Source organism: Coenobita brevimanus, chromosome 39 (assembly GCF_032717465.1).
Source record: "Coenobita brevimanus isolate Jiangsu-jjx chromosome 39, ASM3271746v2, whole genome shotgun sequence".
Taxonomy (NCBI): Eukaryota; Metazoa; Arthropoda; class Malacostraca; order Decapoda; family Coenobitidae; genus Coenobita; species Coenobita brevimanus.
In genome coordinates this window covers 15230504-15254793 of record NC_136992.1, presented here as the reverse complement: position 1 = coordinate 15254793, position 24290 = coordinate 15230504, and the positions used below count along the sequence as shown (strand labels likewise).

The 24290-nt window shown below is 43.8% G+C and overlaps 1 protein-coding gene and 1 pseudogene across 1 annotated transcript in view; one reads left to right on the top strand and one right to left on the bottom strand.

Moving 5' to 3' along the window:
• LOC145396864 (protein phosphatase 1 regulatory subunit 16A-like) overlaps positions 1-24290 on the bottom strand; it is a 130043-nt gene that overhangs the window by 51253 nt on the left and 54500 nt on the right. The window contains exon 5 of the mRNA XM_080270151.1: positions 15298-15373. Within this exon, the coding sequence (XP_080126277.1) occupies positions 15298-15373 (76 nt within the window). The remainder of the gene's footprint in view (positions 1-15297; positions 15374-24290) is intronic.
• LOC145396925 (5S ribosomal RNA) lies at positions 10431-10550 on the top strand (annotated as a pseudogene).

Below are 24290 nucleotides of genomic sequence, written 5' to 3'. Positions count from 1 at the left end.
TTGTGATGGCCATGCTTTCGCTCCAGAAAGTATCGCTGCAGAATATACGTTAAATATTATGACACAAAAAACAAAGAATGCTGGGAATTGCGGTTCTGTCCTCCCACACACAGGCATCCCAGACAATAGAAATCTGCTACATCAGATACCATTTGTGTCCATCATTATGAGTAGGGAATGGCCGTAAATGTTATAATATATACAGGTGCTGTATTAATGGGCTGTCACTGCCACTTGGTCGAATCATTCTGGATGGCATCAGACCCACAGTGCACCAATACTTTCTGGAGCCATCACACAATGAAACCGTGCAAATGCTTGCTGCCTGTGCATGCCAACAGTCATATGTTTGAGCCAAAATGGCCGTCCCATGTTTACATGTGCATATAAACACCATCCCTAATGCAAAATAAGTGTAAGTCCGTGATGAGTGGGACAGTGTCCAAAACTGTATCAAGTGGAGAGAAAACATTTTGCGTGCAAAACACTGAAACTTGTGACTTGGAAAACACAGCATCACTCTCCTGCCACCTCTTCACATTACTCCCCACCTGCCACACTGCTATGCTCTCCCACAGCCTCACCATGTCAGTGACATGTGGAAGTGTATGGACATAGGAGGACTACTAGGCCATGGTAACGGACTGTGAAGCCTATGCCTAGAGTCAGAAACATTTTTAAAAATTAAAATAAAAAAAATAAAATAAAAATAAATCCCTATCACTAATCACCTCCTCCTGACAACCTGGAGTAATCATCCAGACCCTCCAGCTGTCCCCCAGCCTCAGGTGGGATGACTCAGAACGACCTACAGCAATCTTCAAGTGGGTGGAAGATTTTTTTTTTTTTTTTTTTTTTTTTAAGATTTTAGATTACCTGGCTCTTGATCTCCAACGTATACCCACTGAACCAACATTAAATCCACATCAATTTATGATTTACTGGTATGCCATTGGTTCTCACTTGATGCAACTCAATTATAAATCGGGTCATGACTGTACCTAATTCATCCAATTGAAAAAGTCTCACCCAAGCTAAATAAATCATCTGAAAGAAGCACCAATAAAATTTTAAATACTGCACAGCAAACCCGCGCCATAATGAACCCGATATAGCGGACATCAGATTTAACAGAAGTCACAAAGCCTACAGAACTTTCAACGGCTATAATGAACAATATTCGTTAAATAAGGTGCACTGGGGCACAATACATGTACTGTACGGTACCACTGGAGTGACATGGTTAACCCCTTCAGCCTGATGATATAGCTTCTAATTTACTCTTACAATCTCTGAGTTATTTTTTTCTGTTCAGGAGTGACTTTTCTAACTGAAATGGTCAGCTATGGCCTTTCTTATCCCATTCACACTTACAGATACTTTTACTACATTAAATACAATCATCTGGATTTTGTAAAAATAAATTAAAAACTACTTCAGATTCAAGTGGCTGAGACTGTGTTATACCAACAACATACAAAGAACCAAAGTTCAGAGTATTTGGGCTGGAATATCAAATGGCCAGTGTGCTAGAGGCTGGAAATAAGAGAACTTCTGCACCTAACACATTCACTACCATGACACATTTTTAATTTTATTCTTGCTATCACCAGACAATTCTACTCTGCTTAGGAAAACTAACAGTAATCCCTCCAATATCCAACGTAATAGAGCCACAGGCAGGTCCAGATAGTGGTCCTGTCCGGATATTGGGCCCCAGTTTATGGACTTGTACGTATGGACCCTAACTCAGAGAAACACCTATATAACTCCCTCTGGACATGCATAGCACCTATTTAAGACCCAACTCACACCAATAAGGCACATAAAAGACTGAAATAAATGCAAAAGAAGCATAAAATGAGGGTTCTGAGGTAGGTTCATACAACATTCAACATTCTAGTTACTTACAAGTCCCTGGCTCCTGGACTGGTACTTATGGACCCTAACCTAGCCTAACTCAGAAAAACACCTTCCTACTGCACATGCATAGCTCCTAACACCCTATTCACACCAATAAAGGACATTAAAGAGTGAAAAGAGGTGTTTGAGGTAAGTATAGTATGGAAAAAAGTACAGTATGAAACATTCTGCCTACTTACAGCAAGTCCATGGCCATCTCGATGAATTATCACCTCCTCTCGGACTCTGACAGTAAGAAGGATTTCCTGAAGCACTTGCAGTACACTGTTCATGAAGTCTTGCACTGAACTTACTCAATCGCACTCAGAAGTCCGTTCTCTTCACAGTGCGCATTCTTGTCTAACTTATGGTCCATTGTAACTTACTAAGTGTTGCACTCTGCACTTTAACTTTTCCCACTCTTCTAACCATTTTCTAAAGCAAAAACAAACAAGTCTATTTACGTTAAATTTAGTTCAAAAATTGTCTTTTCACTCACAGCTGTAAATCCTTAACACAACGCACTGTTTTTTTCAATGCACAACACTGTAAATTCCCGTGTGGTCTAGTGGAGAAGTTCTTGCTGTTCAATCACTGTCAGAGTCTGAGAGTATCACTGGCAGGTGACATAGGGGTGCGTCGCTGGGTCATGGTGATGGCGTACCCACTGTAGACAACTCTGAAGATAGACGCAAACTCACGTTGAGCAGTGACTCCATCGTGGCTGATGTGCTGGGTTGGCTCGGAGCATGAGGGCCTGTCTTGGGGAGGCAACGGAGTGGAGCCAGGGCTGGGCACAGCGGGGGTCACAGACCTGAAAAAACTGTCAATGGTTGATTGACGCAAGGAACGACGATTCTGAAAATTGATGATGCGCTGCCTGAAAGCACACACTTCCTCCACAAATCCCAAGGGCCCCATCTCCCTGTCACAGTCCAGGTGTTCCAGGTAGTTGAGAATGAACTCTAGGTGTTCCCGGAGTAGCTCAGCTTGGGGATGGCTGGAGTAGTGTCATGCTGAGAGGAGTCCGCATCATCGTCGCCGTCCTCGTCGGAATCTTCAAGCTGAGGTACTGACACCTAACCTGCAACTGAAGATGCGATCTCGATATCAGACAATGTCTGATACCCAGGATCGCCCTTGTCATCATCCAACCACTCACGCACATCGTCCACATCAACATCGTCGCAATGCGTACGTAGACGTGCATGGAAGTCATCCACGTCAAAACCTAGGAAATCGTACTCCACATCCGTTCCGAGAAGCAGACGAGACCAACCATTTTCTAGAGTCTTGACAGGGACTTCCTTCCATGCAATGGCCCAGTTGTAGATTGCAGACTTGATGTCGTAGCGGCGAAGGTTTTCCAAAGTCCGCTGGCCTCGCGTGTCCCGTCCCTCCCTGCGCTCGTCCTCGTCCTCGAGAATAACCATCACCTCGTCCAGGAACTTCCTTCGGTATAGGCGCTTTGTTGCCACGATCACTCCTTGGTCCATTGATTGGATGAGAGCAGTCATATTAGGTGGCAGAAACATGCACCTAATCCGGCCATTCTCAGCCACCAAGTCCTTGTCGCACGGGTGGGCAGGTGCATTGTCGAGGAGAAGGAGGGCCTTTACCTGGTCGCGCGGGATTCCCAGTGTCTTCGTCTGGTAATGTATGACCTCCTTGACGAAGTGATGGTGGAACCAGTCTTTGAAGATCTGGGCTGTAAACCATCCCTTCAAAGAATGGTACCAGACGACAGGAAGGACAACCATCACCCCATGAAGACACCGAGGCTGCTTTGCACGGCCAACAATAACGGGCTTAAGCCGGTGCATGCTGTTAGCATTGGCACAACACAAAGCAGATATCTGTTGCTTGGAGAGCTTGCGGCCAGGTACAAGCTTCTCCGTCTCCTCGGCTAGAGTGTTCGTTGGCAAAGAGCGATAGAATAAACCAGTTTCGTCAGCATTGTAGACCTGACCGAGAGTGAGGCCCTCCCTGTCGATCAAGCCCTTCACCTTGTGCTGAAACTCGTCAACTCCATCCTCGTTAGCGTCCAAAGCTTCGCCATGAGCTTTACGGTTGGTAAGGCCATGCCGTAACTTGAACGTGAAGAGCCAACCCTCGGATGCCTTGAAGTCTAGGGCATCGTGAAGCCTGGCGAACTTCTCAGCAGCAGCCTTCAGCTCCGTTCCACGTACCATCACACCAGTAGCACGTTGCTGTCGATACCAAATCAATGTGGAACGGTCGACTTCAGCAAACTTGGGAGTAAACATCACCTTCCTCTCCATGTTGCGTTTGCTTCTCGAAGAGAAGTCAGCCGTGTACTGCATGAGTTTGTCTCGGGATCTCTTGATATCGAACAAAGTAGATCAGGCCAGGTTGAACTCACGGAGGATGCGGGAAGAAGATCACCCCGCATATACTTTCTCCAATATCTCCCGTTTCTTCTCCAGAGTCAACACCACTCTCTTCCTCTTTTCAGGCGGCGAGGCCATCATCACACACACTAATAAGCGGCACGAGAGCAGCAGGAGTGCCTGCAGCAGGTAAGGAACCACCACAAAAGCGAGCATGTGGGCAGCCATGACGACGAGCGTGCACTCGCATACAGGCAGAAAATGGGGAGGATGCAGGGGCGCTCTATCGGACGTCGGAGGAATGACGTGCCACAACAAAGCTGTCCAGTGCCGCGCGCGCCAAGTTCATATTACGGGCGGGAATCCCCCCCCCGAATTTTTTGCGGTTTTCAGACCATTTTGGGAATATTGGATCCCGGGACGATTATGTCCGGTTATTGGGGATGTTCGGATATTGGGCGTTCAGATATTAGAGGGATTACTGAAGTAGATTAATAACAGGTATTTTGAATCCCTCTAGCTCAAAAAGTCTCCTAAACTAAAACAAACTGTCAGGAAATAGTAAAAATAAAACCAAAACACTCTCAGAGCACAAACCTCCACCAACGCCAATAAAAATTTATGATTTACTGCTGTAATTCTTCTTTCCTGACAGACAAATACTTTTCTCGTCGCACAGTCAATTACTTCTATGGTCTTAGTTTGCCCAGTTAAACAATTTCAGAGATTGCATACCTCTGCCAATATCAATAAAATCTATGGTTTCCAGCATCCAGATCCAGATCCACCTCAAAATCTAATAAACTCTTTCTTGACCTACTGCCCACCTATCCACTATATTTAACTCAAATCCGATAACTTTTGGGATATCTTGTACAGTACATAGACTGACACACAGACATGGCTGAATATATAACCTCCAACTCTGTCGGCTGAGATAATAAAAAGTATGTCGTCCCACTGAAATGGCTAAACCTTCTGCCTGGTATCACATAAATATCAGCAGGCTACAGCAAGATATTTTAATCAGCTACAAAAAACCCTGTGCTCAAAACATTAATGAGTTGACAGCCAAAAGAAACATAAAGCTGTAATCAAGATGTTACATGAACAAGCACAGAATTCTGTCTCTCACACCGTGTACATGGTGCTATTAAAAACTTCCTGGACTTACCGTACATCCTAGCCCATACAGTCAGCTTTGAAGTACCCCCCTCCCACAACTGTACACCGATTCCAGTGCTGCTGCAACTTCTGGACACACTTCTTTAACTCTTCTTTCATGATGGTGTCCAATACCCTCTACAATTTGACCTGAATGTCCTCCACGCTCTCAAAATACCAGCCTTTCATGGCCATTTTCATTTTTGGAAACAAGCAAAAAAAAGTCACAGGGGTCCATATCTGGAGAACACAGGGGATGGTGGAGTTCTGACATGTTGCTAGCAGAGATAATCTTCTGAATATGTAGACCTCCATGTAAGAGTGTAATGTCATGATGCAGCAACCAGTCTCCTGAGAGCCAAAGTTCAGGCTGTTTTCACTTCACATCCTCCTTTAAATTCCTCAAAATGTCAAGATAAATATACTGGTTAACGGTCTGTTTCTGTGGAACAAATTCCCTGTGAACACCATCCTGCCAGTCAAGAAGACAATCAGCATTTTCTTGACATTGCTCTTCAACTGGCATGATTCCTTGTCGTCGTGAATGTGGACTCTTCCACTGCGAAGACTGGTGCTTTGTTTCTGGGTTGTACCTGAAAACCCATGGACTGTCATCAGTAATTTTTTTTTTTTCTGCATAATTTTTGGCCTGATTTTTCAATTCCTGGCAGATTTCCGAGTGGTGATGTTTTGGTCTGCCGTGAGCACACACGGCACAAATTTTGCTGCTGCTCTGTGCATGTTCAAATTTCTGATATAAATGCTGTGACATGAATCAAATTAAATGCTGATGACACTTGCAATGTTTTGAATGCTTTGACAACAATCAGCTCGAGTTAGTTCACACATTTTCACCATCTTTTCACTGATCACTGATGTTGTTTTATGTCCTGAATGTGGATCGTTGTCAACAGACGATCTGCCGACTGTGAATTATGAAAACCACTTGAAGCACTGCATTTTTTCAATTGCTATGTTCCAAAAGCTTACTTAAGCGTCTGGTGTGTTTCTGAGGCTATTTTACCAAGTCTGACACAAAATTTGATGCAAACTCATTGTACCTTTAAAGAATCATTTTCAAAACACACGAAATTGTACTGGACACTAAAACATGATCATTTACAATGAGCTGCAAAACATGACTGAGAGCAATGTCACACCTGAAATGTTGGGGAGTACCATAAACACTTAATTACCCATTGTAATTCAGCCAAGCCCTTCACCGGTTAAAGTTAAATGCCAGATATTGCACATCCACTGCAACATTCGGCTTTGAGCCAGATATTGTGATTCTGTCCATCTCAACCTTCTATCCTACAAACCTTACCATGAGTAAAAGGTAAAAACTAAGCACATAAAACCAATACAGTACAGTAATGATACCATACTATACATAGTGTACTATTTTATGTACCGTACTCATCAACTGTTGGCACTGATGGAGGGTAGAGCTGTACACCGTGCAATGCAATACTGTACTGTACTATACAATCCAGTACACATAATCCCACATGGTCTAGTGGCAAATGTCTCCCTCTATGATTATTCCACCTCCAACACCTCAGGCTTGACCTATGCCAAGGGTGCTGGAGCAGATAGTGGAGATGGAGGGGCAAAAGGAGTCAGCTGGACATCCAGTGAGGCCTCTAACTGGCGGGAGACCTCAGGTGGTGGTCTCATGACCATGGTGCCTGGCTGTGATGAAGAAGTGGCCAAGATGGTGTCTGGCTGGGGTAAATAACAATGTAAGGAAGTAGAGGGCTGGAGTGACAAGAGACCAGTAAGAGGAGGCTGATGGCTGGGGTGACAGAGGACAATGCCAGGAAATCGAGGGCTGTGGCAACAGAGTGGTCAGCGTCACAGGGCAGAAAATGGACGTGATGGAGGACTGCCTGGGGATCCTTCTCAACTGCAGCTTTATTACATTATCTCAGCCCTGTCACAGGTAAGTGGCCATGGCATCAGCAAAGATGGATCGCCAATTAGGATGCTCGCAGTAGTCATGTAGGATGTCCACTGTGTCACGAACCTGCTGAAACCTCGGGATTTCTGCCACTTCATCATCATCATCATCATCCTCTTCCTCCTCCACTTCAGGCCTTGTGCCCCGTGCAGTCACAGACTACACAATTTCCCTGGTGGACAGAGTCTGGTACCCAGGGTCTCCCTCGTCCACTTCCAGCCAATCGTGGATTGTGTTCTCAGTTACCAGTTCTCCTGTCCTTCCATATGCTGAATGAAGTCCTGTGCTTCGAAGCCCGTAAAGTCGGCAATGGCCTCTTCACTGCTGAGGAGCTTGTTCCAACCATGCTCAAGCATGAGTGCAGAGTTCCTCCAAGCCCGCACCCAGCTGTAGACTGCAAACTTGAGAGAATACCGCTTGAGGTTGGCCAAGGTCCTTTTCGCCCCAACTGTCCATGCCTTGGGCTGCCTCCTCATCATCCTCAAGCACAACCATCAAGTCTTCCATAAACCTCTTCTGGTACAGCCACTTCGTTGCCATGATAATACCCTGGTCCAAAGGTTGCAAGACTGAGGTCAAATTAGGGGGCAAGAACATAACCCTAATACGACCTCCATCTCCAACCAACTCCGTCTCAGAAGGAAGAGAAGGAACGTTATCATGGAGAAGTAAAGCCTTCACTTGGTCATGAACAAGGTCAAGACTCTCCATTTGATAACAAATAATCTCCTTCACAGTACGACTGCAGAACCAATCTTTGAAGATCTTGTCTGTCAACCAAGCCTTCAGTGAGTGGAAATAAATCACTGGGAGACAATCCATTAACCCCCAGGGACAACATGGCAGTTTAGCAAGCTCCACTACAACAGGTCTCAGATGACGGAAGCCTGTCGCATTGGCACAACACAAAATAAAGATGCAGTTTGCTCACCTTACGACCAACTATCAACTTCTCCTTCCCTTCAGCCAAGGTATGAGTCAGCAATGACCTGAAGAGAAGACTTGTTTCATCAGCATTATAAACCTGATTGAGACAAAACCCTTCTTCATCAATCATGTTTTTAAGCTTGGTGCAAAACTCATCTCCTTCTTCAGTGTCTGCATCCAACGCTTCATCACAGATCTTGTTGGACAGCCCATGTAAAAATCTGAAATGAGTCAGCCAATATTCAGACGCCCTGAAATCCGCAATCCCCAGTTGCTCAGCAAACTTGGTGGCTCCAGCCTTCTCAATAGGATGCACAGTCACGCCACTGGCATGCTGTTGTCAAACCACTTTAGGCAGGCCTGTTCGAGTTCACAAAAGCATGACTTGGCCATCATCTTGCATTTATGTCATCACACAGTCTCACCATGTTGACCCCGGAAGAACATCTTGATGCAGTGTTTGTTCTTCCGTAAATCCTGCAACGTGGTCCAGGGCATGTTGTTGTGCTCCATGAGCCTTGCAAATGTCCAGCCTTCCTCCATCTTCTCAATTACTTTATCTCCATCTTCTTCTCCATGAAGAAAACAATATGACACCTCTTACCAGGTGATGGATGCACCATGGAGGCAGGGTCCAGGACAAAACACAAGGCCAGCAGCACCTGCACTAGCCAGGGCACCACCACAAAAGGCACAAATTCAGCCATCACGCACAACTACTGTACTGTTGTTTCAAGCATTTCAGGCCACAGGTGAAGCATGTCAGGTGAAACAGCACTAGGGGGTAGGAGAAATAGCACTGGGGTTGGCACTCACACTCATAAACAGTACAGCACAAAATTTCAAAATAACAACACAAAACTACGATACAATCACCAACAGGCCATTAGCTTTGCAATACAATACTGTACTGTACAGAACATTGCCTCGAACGTAGGACAACAAAGAGTTAGTAACAGGACCAGGGTTCTGAGACCGCGTGGTAGGTGGGGGTGATCACCATCCACTGACTCGATGCAGTGCTGCTCTCGGGTGTCTGCCCTTTCCTCTCCTCCATCTTTCTTTCCTTCCATCCTTTTCTGTCTTTCTTTCCTTCATACTTTCCTCATCCTTATGCCTATGGGTGACTTTACACTCCCTCTTTTGTCTTTCTTTCCTTCATTCTTTCCTCTTCCTTCTGCCTGTGGGTGACTCTACACTGAGTGACAAGCCAGATGGTTTCTTGTACACCAGAATCCATTTACTACACTGGGTGGTAACCATATAACCAAATTATGGTGCCTGGTGGTTTAGTGGGTAATTACTGTACTCCAATCGGATTGAGCCAGTGAAGGTTTATATCTAAGGGATGGTTGGGGTTTACTGCTCACGTAATGCCACTCAGGGATGAGGCTGGTCACTCTCATCTTAAATGTCAGGACCAACTTGCCTAGCCCCAGGCTCCTATGCTCCTCATGGGGCAACGTAGGATTGGATGATGGATGGATGGATGGATGGATGGTCAGAAGAGAGAAGCGCAGATACGTCTTCACCGAACGATATCCACGGGCAAGAATGAGAGCACACAGGTATTCTCAGCATCCCGAGTGAGGCGGATTCTGATTGGCTGGTGCGTAGCGAGCATTTTCACTGACTCCCTTGTTTCGAGATTTCCCCTGGCGCCGGCTGGCTATGCTTATAAGCTGGTTGAGACCCTGCAAAGCCAGATACTGCACTGGATCACCGGTTACATCCCATTCCAACACTGGATGTTGCATAAAAATTGCCAGATACTGTTTTAATATAGCGAAGATGGCTGCACCAGATATTGTGCTGGACCGCATATTGTAATGACAGAAAACTGGGAGTTTCGTAAACAAAAGGTTTTACAATGAATCACACTCTGTGCATTGGTCAAGGTCAAACAGTTCACATGGGACAACTACAGTCCATAGTTGTCCAGGAACTTTTTGACAACACCTCGTATTAAAATAGACGCTCTATCCCTGTCAACTTTAACTGGCCTAAAACTACCATCTCTCCACCTTAACCCCTAAATACCGAAGCACATCAATGTACGTGTTGACCACTTTACCCCTCACAGCCAAATCACATCAATATAGCACACCTTGTAAAAAGCTGCCTGCAACGGCCATACCACATTGAGTACACCGCTTCCCGTTTGATCAGCATACGTTAAGCAACGTTGGGTCTGGTTAGTACTTGGATGGGTGACCGCCTGGGAACACCAGATGCTGTTGGAATAACGTTCTCCCTACGTGTCAAGTGGGGTTGGTGGAGGATTAGTGCCCCTCACTGTAAAACAATTAACTCTAAGCCGTTGGCCACCCCGTTTAGGATACATGGCGTCTGGCAATGAATGAATGAAAAACATTGCTCCGCCTCAATTGTGACGTATATCCCTTCAAGCTAATGAGGACTAACCCCTCCGGCCTCGGGTTGGGTGATCCGGCCATTCTGGGGGCAGGGGGGGGTCACCCCCCCCTCTTGGCCCACCCGTTGCCTGAATGTTTCATCATGTCACGTAATAACCCTCTCTGAAGACTCTCCCACCCCTCTGTACACCCCAATAGGACATTGTTAGTCAAAGTTTACCCCTCCCCCAACCACAAGGCCCATTCCATCCCCCTCCAGCCCCCCCCCACCTTTCCCCCCTACCTTGTATACACTTACCTACCCTACCCCTTCCCTCCCTTTCGGCCTCATACTACCCTCCTACCCCCAATAAACCATCGTGTGACAGCGAGCACACAGCTTGGCTTGCTCTCTCCCCCCACACCTCCCCTCCCCCACTCCCCCCACCCCCAACACATGTACATGTGCTTTACATGTATTGCCCCGATTTTTCTTTTTTTTCCTGTGCCTTTTCGTACCTGAACATAATAAATGCTTCTCTGTATACTGTTCTATACATGCAAACACGTACAATCACAGGCTTCTGAGCCCCAGCCCCCACCACCACCCAGCCCCCTCCCCCCACCACCACCCAGCCCCAGCCCCCCACCACCATCCCTCCACGTCAATACATCTATTACTCCCCATACGTGAATTACTCCCCATATGTGCAAACAAACCTGCTTGCATGGTTGATATGCTACATCACATAGATTTTGTTTGTTTCAACTAGCCAAATTCGTTGTTACCATAAATGATCTCCCAAGGTTCAATGTACTCATTGTGGGCCTTCTCCCCAATCGAATTTTATCTCCTCACATGTACATACACATCTGCTTTCATAGTAGTTGGTCAAGAACAAACTAAAGTGCTCTACTTTGATGAGAAAAGATGGCTTTATCCAACCTCCATACCTACAAACCTTCTCTCCACAGGGTACTTTATCTCCCCAAAAGCAAGTAATCTCCCCACACCCCAAAACACCTGTTCTCGAGCTTGGTGTGACTCATGATATTGCAATGACCTATTTCAGTAACAGAAATAGTTAGTTACCAAAACTATGGGGCTTTCGAAAATTCTGGGGATGTGGCAGGAGTAACAACAAAGAAGAAAGGTACAGCATGGTGGGATGAAAAGGTAAAGAAAGCGGTGGAGGAAAAGAGGAAGAAGTGGCTAAAGTGGTTACAGGATAGGAGTTAAGTTGAAATAAGAACTGAATATGCTGAGAGCAAGAAGCAAGTAAAGAGATTAGTGAAGAGGAAAAAGGAGGAGGTAAATGAAGATCTAGGAAGAAAAATGAATGCGAACTACTCTGAAAATAGAAAGGTATTCTGGAAAGAGGTGCAGAAATGTAGAAGTGAAAGTGGTAAGAAATGGGCTGGTGTGAAGGATGTTGGTGGTAGATTATTAACTCATGGAGATGAAGTAAGGACCAGATGGAAAGAATATTTTGAAAGCCTGATGAATGGGGATAGAGAGAGCAGAGCAGCTGTAAACATGATTGGTTTTGGGGGTGTGCAGAGAAGGAATGCAGTGCCAGGAGACGTGACACTCGCACAGGTGAAGAGTGCTGTGAAGCGGTTGAAAAATGGGAAAGCAGCTGGGGTTGATGAGGTGTATGTAGAGATGCTTAAATGTAGTGGAGAGAATGGAATGAAGTGCTTGTTGGAGATATGTAAGAAGGCATGGATGAGTGAAACTGTGCCTGCAGAGTGGAAAAAGGCTGTGATTGTACCACTGTACAAAAATAAAAGTGAAAGAAGTGAGTGTAAGAATTATCATGGCATAAGCTTACTGAGTGTGGTAGGGAAGGTATATGGAAGAATTATTATAAAGAAAGTAAGAGAGATATCAGAAGTCCTAGTGAGTGATGAACAGGGTGGCTTTAGGAGTGGCAGAGGATGTGTGGACCAAATATTTGCTGTGAGACAGATAGTAGAGAGGGCTTGTGAGAAGGATCATAAAGTGTTTATGGCATTCATGGATCTGGAAAAAGCATATGACAAAGTGGACAGAGAAGGATTGTGGAAAGTTTTGCGCATGTACGGTGCAGAGGGTAAGCTGTTAGGTGCCGTCAAGAGTTTTTATGATGGTAGTGAAGCATGTGTCAGGGTTAATGGGCATCTAAGTGAATGGTTCACAATCAGTGTGGGCATGCGACAAGGTTATGTGATGTCCCCATGGTTGTTCAATATATATATATACAGTAGAACCTCTCTCATTCGGACTACATGGGGGGAAGGGTTGTCCGAATTAGCAGATTGTCCGGACCATCAGGGTAATCTCCAGTTCATGCCAAACTCTATCTACATATGGTATGTTTGTTAATTATTAACATATGTGGCATATGTCAACCCTACATAACTGCAAAAGATGAAAGGATACTAAAATAACAAAACTAATCGTGTACAACAGTTTTGTATTGCATAATTTACGGGTAAGGCCATGACAAGAAACTAGCCTATATTTTAAATTGTAGTAAGTGACTAAGGCCCGTGTAGGCAAAAAAAGAAATTAATTAACTGTAATATTTGGAATAAAAATATAAATTATGTAAGCAAAAAATACATTGTCATCGTTGGCATATTGATAATGCCCATATGGGCAAGAAGCTAATGTTTGATGTACAAGTAAAGCACATTTAAGTACAAAAAATAACCTACAGTAATCATTAAACACTGCAGAATATTCTGACCCATTTTTGTGTAAGCAAACTCCTCCTTTTAACACCTTTATTCATTACAGATGCTACACTTGCATTAAGGGGCATTGTAAGGAGGATTAACTTTTGAAATACAGCGTAAAAATATAAATGGTTGGTGAACTAGTTGATGGAACGAATGCTAGCGTGTGTTTAAACAGGCGCCCATGCTGCGACCTAGCGTGATCCGAGACTAAACGAATGACGATCGCTTTCTGCGCCGATACTGTAAATGACTTTAGAATTACTTTCAACATATTTTTGGAGCTTATTATTTTTAAATTTTGTCCGGATTAACAGAAATCCGGATTAAAGGGGTCCGGACCAAAGAGGTTCTACTGTATATATATATATATATATATATATATATATATATATATATATGGATGGGGTGATGAGAGAAGTGAAAACACGAGTAATGGAGAGGGATGGCATTGGTAATGAATGCTGATGGATGAAATATCTAAAATTTGTTGTATGCTGATGATGCAGTACTGCTTGCAAGTACCGAACAAGAACTTGGTAGGCTAGTGCAGAGTTTTGCTGATGTCTGTAAGTGTCGTTCCTTGAGAGTACATGTAGAAAACAGTAAAGTGATAGTTATTGAGAGAGAACGTGACTCCCAGTGCAATGTAACAGTGAATGGAGAGAGACTCGAATTGGTGAGAGTTCAAATACCTGGGTACAGTGATAGAAAAGAGAGGAAAATGTGCAAAAGAAGTTGAAAGTAAGAGTGACACAAGGAAGAAAAGTAGCTGGTGCAATGAAGGCCTTGATAAGAAACAGAGGCCTGAGTGTTGCAGCTGCACGAGGCTTACATGAAGGAGTGTTAGTGCCAACTTTAACATATGGATGTGAGACTATGATGTGGCATGAAAATGAAAAGTCAAGAGTAAGAGCAGTGGAGATGGGACTGCTGAGGAATGTACTGTATGTGGAATACAGAAGGTGGATAGGATACAAAATAATGTGATTCGTGAAAGATGTGGAGTGAGGACGTCGGTGGATACCAGAATTGAAGAGAGTGTACTGAGATGGTATGGTCATGTGGAGAGAATGGATAACAATAGAGTGGTGAAGAAGGTATATCTGAGTGAATTCGAAGGAGGGAGGAGGCAAGGTAGGCCAAGGAGAAGGTGGAGAGATATGGCGGATGAATGTGTGAGGAAGAGAGGGTTGGAAGTCGGGGAGGCTAGGGAACTGACAGGAGATCGAGCTTGCTGGATGAACTTTGTGAGGAGATATGCATGATCAGGGATTTTTGGCACCCCTTTTTAACGTGGCAGCGTCTGGATTGACTCTGTCAGATACGATATGTGAAGCTACAGAAGTGGTGAATGTTTTTTGGCAAATCCAATAGAGCCAGGATTCCGGGGGCTTGAATGATGAGTGAATGGAAGCGTGGCCCAGTGGATTGGGCAATTTTGGGCTGTCTGGACATTGCTACTCCTCATCCTGCCCTTGGGTGGGAAAGGAGGTCCGGATGACGATGACAGTGATGATGAACTATTTTTTTTTTTTTTTTTAACTTTGACCCTCGATTGTGCAGTAACCATTAGGCCTAGTGGGTGCCGAATGCAATGTCAGGTATGTAAATTCTTCCTCTTTAGCCAGAACATACTGATTTTCCCCTTGGTGAAAGTTGAAAAAACAACCTCGAATTGTGGCTCCAGTGGCAGCCGTGCCAGATCGAATTGCAGTATTTAGGGGTTAACTGTAGAACTGTACGAGGAGATTAAATGAGGAATGTGATGCAGTCACAAAGAAGTGCTATGGAAGGATGTAGAGCCAAAGTGCTATCTTATTTCACCATCAAGCTATGGAAATTGAGCTGCAACAGCATGAAAACCTAAGGTGAACAAACTACATTATAAGAAACACTACAGCCATCTCACCATAGGGAGTCTCCTGGTTCTTGGTGCGGGCATGTAGGTTGGCTCCACTCTGTACCAGCATCTCCAGGACATCCGGCTGGAAAGCAGGAAGGAAAGAATACGCTGAAGTTAACATAACTACATTCTTCACTTTAACTTGGCCTAAAATTGCCATCTCTCCATCTTGAATGCCCCACTGAAACAATAAATTACACTGAAATATGATGCTAGTCATGAAGCTGAGCTATGGATAGATTGCAGAGCTACAGTACTGTCTTAATCTCCCAATGAACTTTGTGGAAAAAAAAAAAAAAAAAAAAAAAAAAAATGAGACACTTATAAACGAAATGTTGCACATCAATCCTGTGCTGGGTGACTCGCAAGAATCAAATTAGACATGTCAACACTACAAAGGGTATAGCGTGTAGCCACTGGAAATGGGTATACAGTACACAGAAATTCTGATCATCAAGGTTACCAATTGAGATTATTATCTGACTGATACTATTGTTTTTAAAAATTATGATTATACATGGAAGGTCAATGGTCACTATGACCCCTGGTTGGTGCTGTAATACCTTAAAATTCACAGGGCATACTTCTTATGGAGTACAAATCCATTATGCAATTTACTTTTAACCACACTGAAGCATCTGCAGTTACCAATCCTGTACCGAACACATTAACACATGGGGTCCGGGTGTCATGTATAGATGACCGCCTGGAGACGTCCGGGTAGCACATATACATAATCTAATGTTTTGCGGCATTGTCTGAATATTTCGTGGGTAATTACCATCACAGGCAAACACAGGGCAACCCTCCTGCACGAATCCCAGACACGCACTAGTTACCTGCATACCTCCGTCATGGATAGACCTACACAAAAAGTTTTCCCTGAGTTCAGTAAGACATCAGCCAGCCTGCCTCAAAGTCGTTGCATTTGCGACCGCACTCCCCTGCTCACACCACCACACACTCACACCACACTTCTCACAGCCCACACAGAAATGGTGTTTGTGGTTGACTGCAGAATTCTGAAAGTGTTCTTTTATTGTGGAGGGCTAGTACAACCTTACTTGTGCCACCACACCTCAGCCATGCATACGGACACAGCCACAAAAAACACGAAAAGTTACCCCACTTCCAAAGGCTCTCTCTCTGACTCTCCACAATACCCGGACAATTTGAGGCCATCAGCTTAAAGTAGGATTGGTGAATATTATGACACTTAGTTCTTTATTTCTGGCTGAGTATCAACCGAGATATCATGGTTTGAAAAAATGGTGATTTTCCAGAAATCCCTGGCTGAAGGGTTGGCAGAAATAAATGCCGGATGCCACGGGTTAAACTACTATGTAAAAGATTAGAGATAATGAAATAACTACTGCAGATAAAACAAAAGTGATCAAATCTAGGACTGGTGGCAGTACTGTCAAATAAGAGGGAGAATGGTCATGTGCAATTTGCCACAAGGGTGTGGAAAGTAATTCTATCTAGTGCAGTGTTTGAGATAAGTGGATGCATAAGAGATGTAGTGGTATTAGAGGTACACTACAAGATAATGCTGATTTTATGTAAGCGGTGTGTCACGGAAAGCATGTGGATATTATCAGGTGTGAAAGGATTGAACTTGCTGATGAGTCTCTTGAGTGTGTGGAAGCGTGATGGAGGACGATAATTGGGTGCAGAAACTGAGAAACATTAATATTGGGGGTGAGGGTGCATGGGGTAGACCAAAAACGACCTGGGATAAGGTCATTAAATGTGACCTCAGGGTTAAGGTACTGAACAGGGAGGCTGCCAGAGATCGAGCAACATGGACAGCCACCATTAAGTGACCAAGACAAGCATGCTGGAGCCTTCAAAAACAAACAAAACAAAACAAAACAAGCTTCCCCCTCCCCCCCAGTAAATTTACAAACAAGAAAAGTAACTGTGCCATATATATAAAGCAAATGCAATTATAGAAAGAGTGGAGGTGATCATGTGGTGAGGTACTGGGGGCTTGCAATGGTAGCAGACATGACATGTCACAGCCAAACCGAGACGGTCAAAAAACACACCGCTCATTAATGAAATTCAACTCACGAGTAATTCATCTTTCAACTAACAAAATAAACAAACTAGAAGATTCTAGGTGTCCTCATTTAAGCAAAATGATGAGCTGAAGACTGTTTTTGTTCATCAACTGATCAGTCTAGTACGAAATAACCATCTAGCCTGGCTGCCCACCCACCAAGTAAAAACACATATAGCATAGCAGACTGTTTGTTGGAATATTTTTATATTTTTATAATACAGCTTCACCTGGAACAAACACACAATTCAGCCTTGCTGTCGGTAAAAGTTGCACATCCTATCAAGAAAACCTGCTGCAACACCTCATCTCAAGGACTGTGAACCAAAAGAGACTTGATTCTGCCAAGAACTATCATCATTTCATACAAGAACGGTGGTGTAATGTAACATTTTTTGACTAACTCTCCTTTAAATATATTCAAGTAAAGCATATAAGTGTACCAAGGCCATGAAGGTCAGTCATTTTGGCTCTCACTTCAAGATGGTCAAACATTTTGGAAGTGTTATGGTAATGAGGTTTCATTAGTGATATTCCTTACCCAGAAATCAAACACTGAACAATGAATGTTATCTTAAGGTGTCAGAAGACCATACGTTACTTGCAACTGAAATTTACCGATGCAACAGTCTCATTCATGAAGTGGCCATTCACGATATGGCAAAAAAATGGAACACTAAGGGAAAAGAATATACAAGTGTTAATGTGGCTGGAAACTATCCAAACCTCAATCCAACTGAGAACTGTCAGTTCCAGATGAAAAGAAACCTGAATTGATGCAATATATCATTAGTGCCCAACTTTTAAAATAAGATTTAATCTACAGATTATAGAAAGTATTAAGAATATACGCAGTAGATGGGAAGTTGTTGAATGCCATGAAGAGTATGTATGAGGGTGCTAAGGCTGCAGTGCGTGTGGATAGTGAACTGAGTGAAATTTTCTATTTCAAGGTTAGATTGAAACAGGGATGTGTCATGTCTCCATGGTTGTTCAACCTGTATATAGATGGGGTTATACAAGAGATACAAGGTAGGGCAGTGGATGTTGGAGCAGCCCTAGTGAGACAGGGCAGTGTTTGGAAACTCCCTGTACTGTTGTTAGCAGATGATACTGTGTTGTTAAGTGAAGACAAAGGGGAGCTGCAAGGCTTGGTGGATGAGTTTGGGAGAGTGTGTAATAAACGGAATCTAAAGATGAATGTAGGGAAGAGTAAAGTTATGGTCTTTAACAGCAGTGAAGTCAGTGAATGCACGGTGAGGTTAGTCTATCTATCTATCTATTGCCAGACGCCTCAATCCCGTTCGAGGTGGCCACAAACAAATCGCCTCCACGTTGCCCTGTCCCCCGCCATTTCACTGCCCTGCTCCCAACTCACACCCCTCTCTCATATACCTCTCCACCCCATCCCTCCATCTCATCCTTGGCCTCCCCCTCCCTCTCCCCCCCTCCACCTCACTCACATACACTCTCCTCGTCAGTCTTTCACCCTCCATCCTCTCCACATGGCCAAACCACCTCAGTGTATTCCTCCTAACACTTCTATCACATCCACATCCACACCACAACGCTCCTTAATATCCTCATTTGTCAGCCTGTCTCTCCATGTGACTCCACAGTCTCCTCTTAAATAACTCATTTCCACTGCTCTCACTCTTGACCTGTGCCCTTCCAACAACGTCCAAGCTTCACTTCCATATGTTAGAGTTGGTATCACAATACTGTACTGTCATGTAGTAACTTTTTCACTTCCATGCTCACTTCCCTGTTTCTTATCACTGCTTTCAAGGAACCAGCAACCTTTCTTCCTTGTTGTACCCTTTCAAGCACTTCACTCTCCAAACCTTCATCCTTACTCATCACACTACCTAAGTGCTTAAACGTACTCACATTTTCCAATTCCTCACCATCCAACCTCGCTGTACATTCACTGAATTCACCTCTCTCAAAGACCATCGCTTTACTCTTCCCTACATTCACCTTTAGATTCCGTTTCTTACACACACTACCAAACTCATCCACCAAGCCTTGCAGCTCCCCTTCGTCTTCACTCAACAACACAGTATCATCTGCAAATAACAGTACAGGGAGTTTCCAAACACTACCCTCTCTCACCAGAGCCACTCCAACATCCACTACCTTACCTTGTACCTCTTTTATTACCCCATCCATGTACAGATTGAACAATCATGGAGACATGACACATCCCTGTTTCAACCCAACCTTCAAAGAGAAAAATTCACTCAGTTCACCATCCACACGCACTGCAGCCTTAGCACCATCATACATACTCTTCACAGCACTCAACAGCTTCCCATCTACTCCATATATTCTTAATACTTTCCACAATCCTTGTCTATCCACCCTGTCATATGCTTTTTCCAAATCCATGAAAGCCGCATACAACTTTTTTCCCTTCTCTAGAAACTTTTCTACTAAAGATCTAAGAATGAATATCTGAACTACACAACCTCTTCCCTTCCTAAATCCTCCCTGTTCTTCTCCAACTAATTCCTCTGTTATTTCCCTAACTCTGTCAATAAGTATCCTACCATACACTTTTCCTATTATACTAAGAAGACAGATGCCCCAATGATTACCACACACTTCTTTTTCCCCTTTTCCTTTGTACAAGGGAAAAATGTAAGTGCATTTAAGCACTTGGGTAGTGTGATGAGTAGAGATGGAAGTTTAGAGGGTGCAGTGCTTGAAAGGGTACAACAAGGAGGAAAGGCTGCTAGTTCCTTGAGAGCAGTGATAAGAAAGGGAAGTGAGCATGGAAGTGAAAAAGTTACTACATGACAATATTGTGATACCAACTCTAATGTATGGAAGTGAAGCTTGAACCTTGTTGGAGGGACACAAGTCAAGAGTGAGAGCTGTGGAAATAAGTTATTTGAGAGGAGCATGTGGAGTTACATGGAGAGACAGACTGACAAATGAGGAAGTGAAGGAGCATTGTGGTGTGGATGAGGCTGTGACAGGAAGCGTTAGGAGAAACACACTGAGGTGGTTTGGCCATTTGGAGAGGATGGAGAGTGAGAGACTGATGAGGAGAGTTTATGTGAGAGAGGTGGAGGGGGAGAGAGGGAGGGGGAGGCCAAGGATGAGATGGAGGGATGAAGTGGAGAGGTATATGAGAGAGGGGGGTGAGAGCTGGGAGCATGGCAGTGAAACGGCGAGGGACAGGGCGACATAGAGGCGATTTGTTTGCGGCCAACCCTTACGGGATTAAGGTGTCCGGCAATAGATAGATATATCTAATGAGTCTACAGTACCGGACCAAGTAAAATCCATGCCACATCATATAATGGTCATTTAAGCTAATGGAGTGTCGACAAAATATAGGGGATAAATGTACCCTTTATTTCAGTATAGAGGGTCTCTTAATATTTTTACTTATAGCCCAGGTGGCCTCTACTTTTTTGTGGATAATGAAGCTATGACAAGATTTCATTCATGGGCAAGGGGCAAGGTACCAAACCATAAACACTGTACACATATTCCAAGCAACTAGAACTCATGCTATCATACATAGTACACACACATCTCTGATATCTTTTCCTTCTAACAAAGGGCTAAAGTCGTTTTTCAAGCCACAAAAAAAAAAAAGAAAAACAAAAAAAAAAACTGATTCATGCCTAATGGTTGCTCAGGCCACTGATGGCAGGGTTACACTGTGGTTTCCAGACAAAACATGCTGCTCCATGGGACTGGCATGAGGCCTGAGCTGGAGGGTACAGGACAGGTAAATTCTACCACGTTGCTATTACCACCAGTGGCCTCAACTCCACAGAAGCAACTTGGAAAAGATTCCATATAAATTATTTATTTTAATGAATTAATAAAGTTGTGTCAGCTGAAAGACCAAGCTTCATTTGGATTACTGTCTCAAAGTCACTGGTCCAGCATGTGGCAACAATCACAGGGCTCCAAAAGAAGCGGCCTTGCCTTGCAATGGTGGATGGGTGAGGCTGGGTGGCTGAGATCTGACAGCACCATTTTAACAATAAGGTAACTAATACTGCCTTAACAAAACCTAACAGACCAAAGCAACTAAGGAAGGAATTGTTCTCATGTTCAGGCTGGCCAGCCTTCATGTGAGGACAATAGGGGCAGGGAGGGGAGACTAGCGAAGTTACTCTTGAGAAAGATAAATTATGAGTAATTCATGCATAGGACAAAGTGGAAGGGGGGATCAGCTAGGTGTATAATAGTCAAGCCTGACAAGCATTAGTCTTCCTGGTCAGGTGAGGAGCCAAGAACGGGTGAGACACTATACAAATTCTGGTTAAAATCCAACGGGTAGATAATTGTTCAAGTGTAGGAGAGTGGATGTAAAACTACATCTTGCATTATAATGACCATGTGTGATATTCATCATCCTATTAGTTTTATCAGCATATGTCCCACAGGTTGAGATATGGGAGAAGGTGAAGGATAGGCTTTAATATGTACTATTACTTGTGGTGTCCAAACTGGGCACCAATAAAAAAGATCATGGTGCTGGGTGGTCATCTGAATGTATATTTAAGTTGCTTTTTGGTGTTGATCAATCCCAGTCTGCCTGGCCACCAGATCCATCAACTACAGGCAAGCAACTGCCACAGCAGGGTTGTCCCGTGCAGTCAACCGTGTTCCCTTGTCACTCCACCCAGGTAGCAGGAGCACCACTGCACTCTCATTTCATTAATATTTAAAGGCAACAAGCCCCTGGGTATGAGGGGGTGCTAGGGGATCTGGGAAACAAGAGCAGAAATGATGGACTGAGAACAGTGTAAAAGTTGAAGTACATCAGTCAAGGACAACAAGATGAATGAGTGCCAGGGAACTGATTATAGAGGAATCAGATGCTTACAAATCAAAATGCTTATTTCCTCGTCAAGAAAGCTTAATGGAAGTCTCTCAAAGATATGAAAGTAACTGGTGGCAAGAATGTATCCCACAGCACAAGCTGCTTCTGTGTAACATGATACAGAGGGAATGCAGCAAAATGAAAATGGTGTATATCCCATGAAGTGTGTGAAAGTTGGGGACTTGGAATATTAAGAATCCATATGATGATGAGATGATCTGGACATTGTGAGAGACTCCAAATGACAGTGTTGGTGGGAAATATCAAAATGCTGCATTCTAGAAGCAAAACACAATCTCTGTGCAAGGACAAAGTGACCACCTCAATATAGTACTTTGTGGTGGTGAAATGACACAGACGATAAAGTAGTAAAAGAAAAAAAACCAATTCAGGACCTTACAAAGGGGTAACAGTAAAGAGTTGGACCTTGACTACTGGCCACACGCACTGAACACAAATATGATCTCACTGTCTCAAATTTTACCTGATAACACTGACCCTGCATTTCCAGTTGTATGATAACCACCGATTGCCCTCTCATGTTTCTATCACATACTACTCCTAGCACTTTATTCTTTAATGGATGATGTTTCTTTCATCTGTACATTTCACCATAGACGCATACATTAAGTACAGATGAATAGGAGTTGCATGGCTTGGTGAATGAGACTGGAAGTGAATGAAACTTAAAAGAGACTGGGAATAAGAATAAAATTATGTTTTTTTAGATAAATTAAGTCATGGAGTGCACAGTCAGACTGGATGGTCAAGAAATGGAGAATGTGAGTGCCTTCAAATATTTACGTAGTGTGATGAGTATGGATGGATGATAAAAGGATAGAGTGCATGAAGGGGCAGAGCAGGCTCCTGGTTCACTGACACCAGTAACAGGGAATAAAGAAGTGAACTAAGAAGTAAAAAATGAAAAGTTTCTGCACAACAGTATTGTGATCCCCACTACAACATTCTGATATGGAAGTGAAGCTTGGACCCTGCTGGAAGGACACAAGTCCAGAGTGGAAGCAGTGGATATAAGTTAGCCTATCTGAGAAGAGCATGTGGAGTTGCACAGAGAGAAAGACAGACAAATAAGGATGTGAAGGAGCACTGCGGTGTTGATGCTGATGTGCAAGAAAGCATTAGCAGAAATACTCAAGAGATACTATGGCCATTTGATGGGGATGGAAAATGAACCTGACAACACTGTAGGAGACAGTGACTGAAACGAAGAGGGGAGGGGAAAAGTGAGACCAAGGATATGATGGATGGTTGGGATGGAGTGATACACATGAAAGGTGTGTGTCAGTTGCAGAAAGGGCCGCCAGATGGCACATGGCAGGGTGACATGAAGTGTCCACCCCTCACAGGATTAAAGCATTGAGCAAAAGACAGATAAACATTTAACTATCCTTCCATTTAAACAGCCATTTATTTGCTTATTATAGTTTGTTACTAACTTGAAGTATGAGTTCAAATGCTCTCTCTCTCTCTCTCTCTCTCTCACACATACACACTTCCAAAGTGTAAATTCACTCGGGCAATGGTCTGTTCACAGAACTTATCGTAGTTTTAACACACAGGTTGCACTGCTCAGTAGGATGCAGGCAATCAAGATACTCCTCCCTCTAGCTACATTTTTATTCATTTTTTATGCAAGAAAGAAGGAACCAAAGGCAAAGCCTGCAAAATCTTCCTTCCAAGAAAAAAACAAAAACAGTACAACAGAGAGCAAAATTCAAGATCCATTCATTTCAAGATGCCTGGACACTGGACACACTGCATTTGAAAGAGCGGAGATCACAGGAAATAGGAAATACAGGCAGTGGGAGACAGTTCCAGAGTTGACCTGTTGCATAAATAAATGACTGGGAGTAACAGTTATCTCTTGCATTAGAGAGTTGGACAGAAAAAGGACGACAGTTTGTTGCTAGAAGGTACATGCCCGTCATTGTGGTGGAAGGATGCAAGCAGATAGTTCAGAGGAGCGTGACCAATGAAGTAGCAACAGAAGAGACAAAGATGCAACAGTGAAGAGACAGAGGTTGAAGAGAGGAGAGTTAATGAGATGAAAAGCCTTTG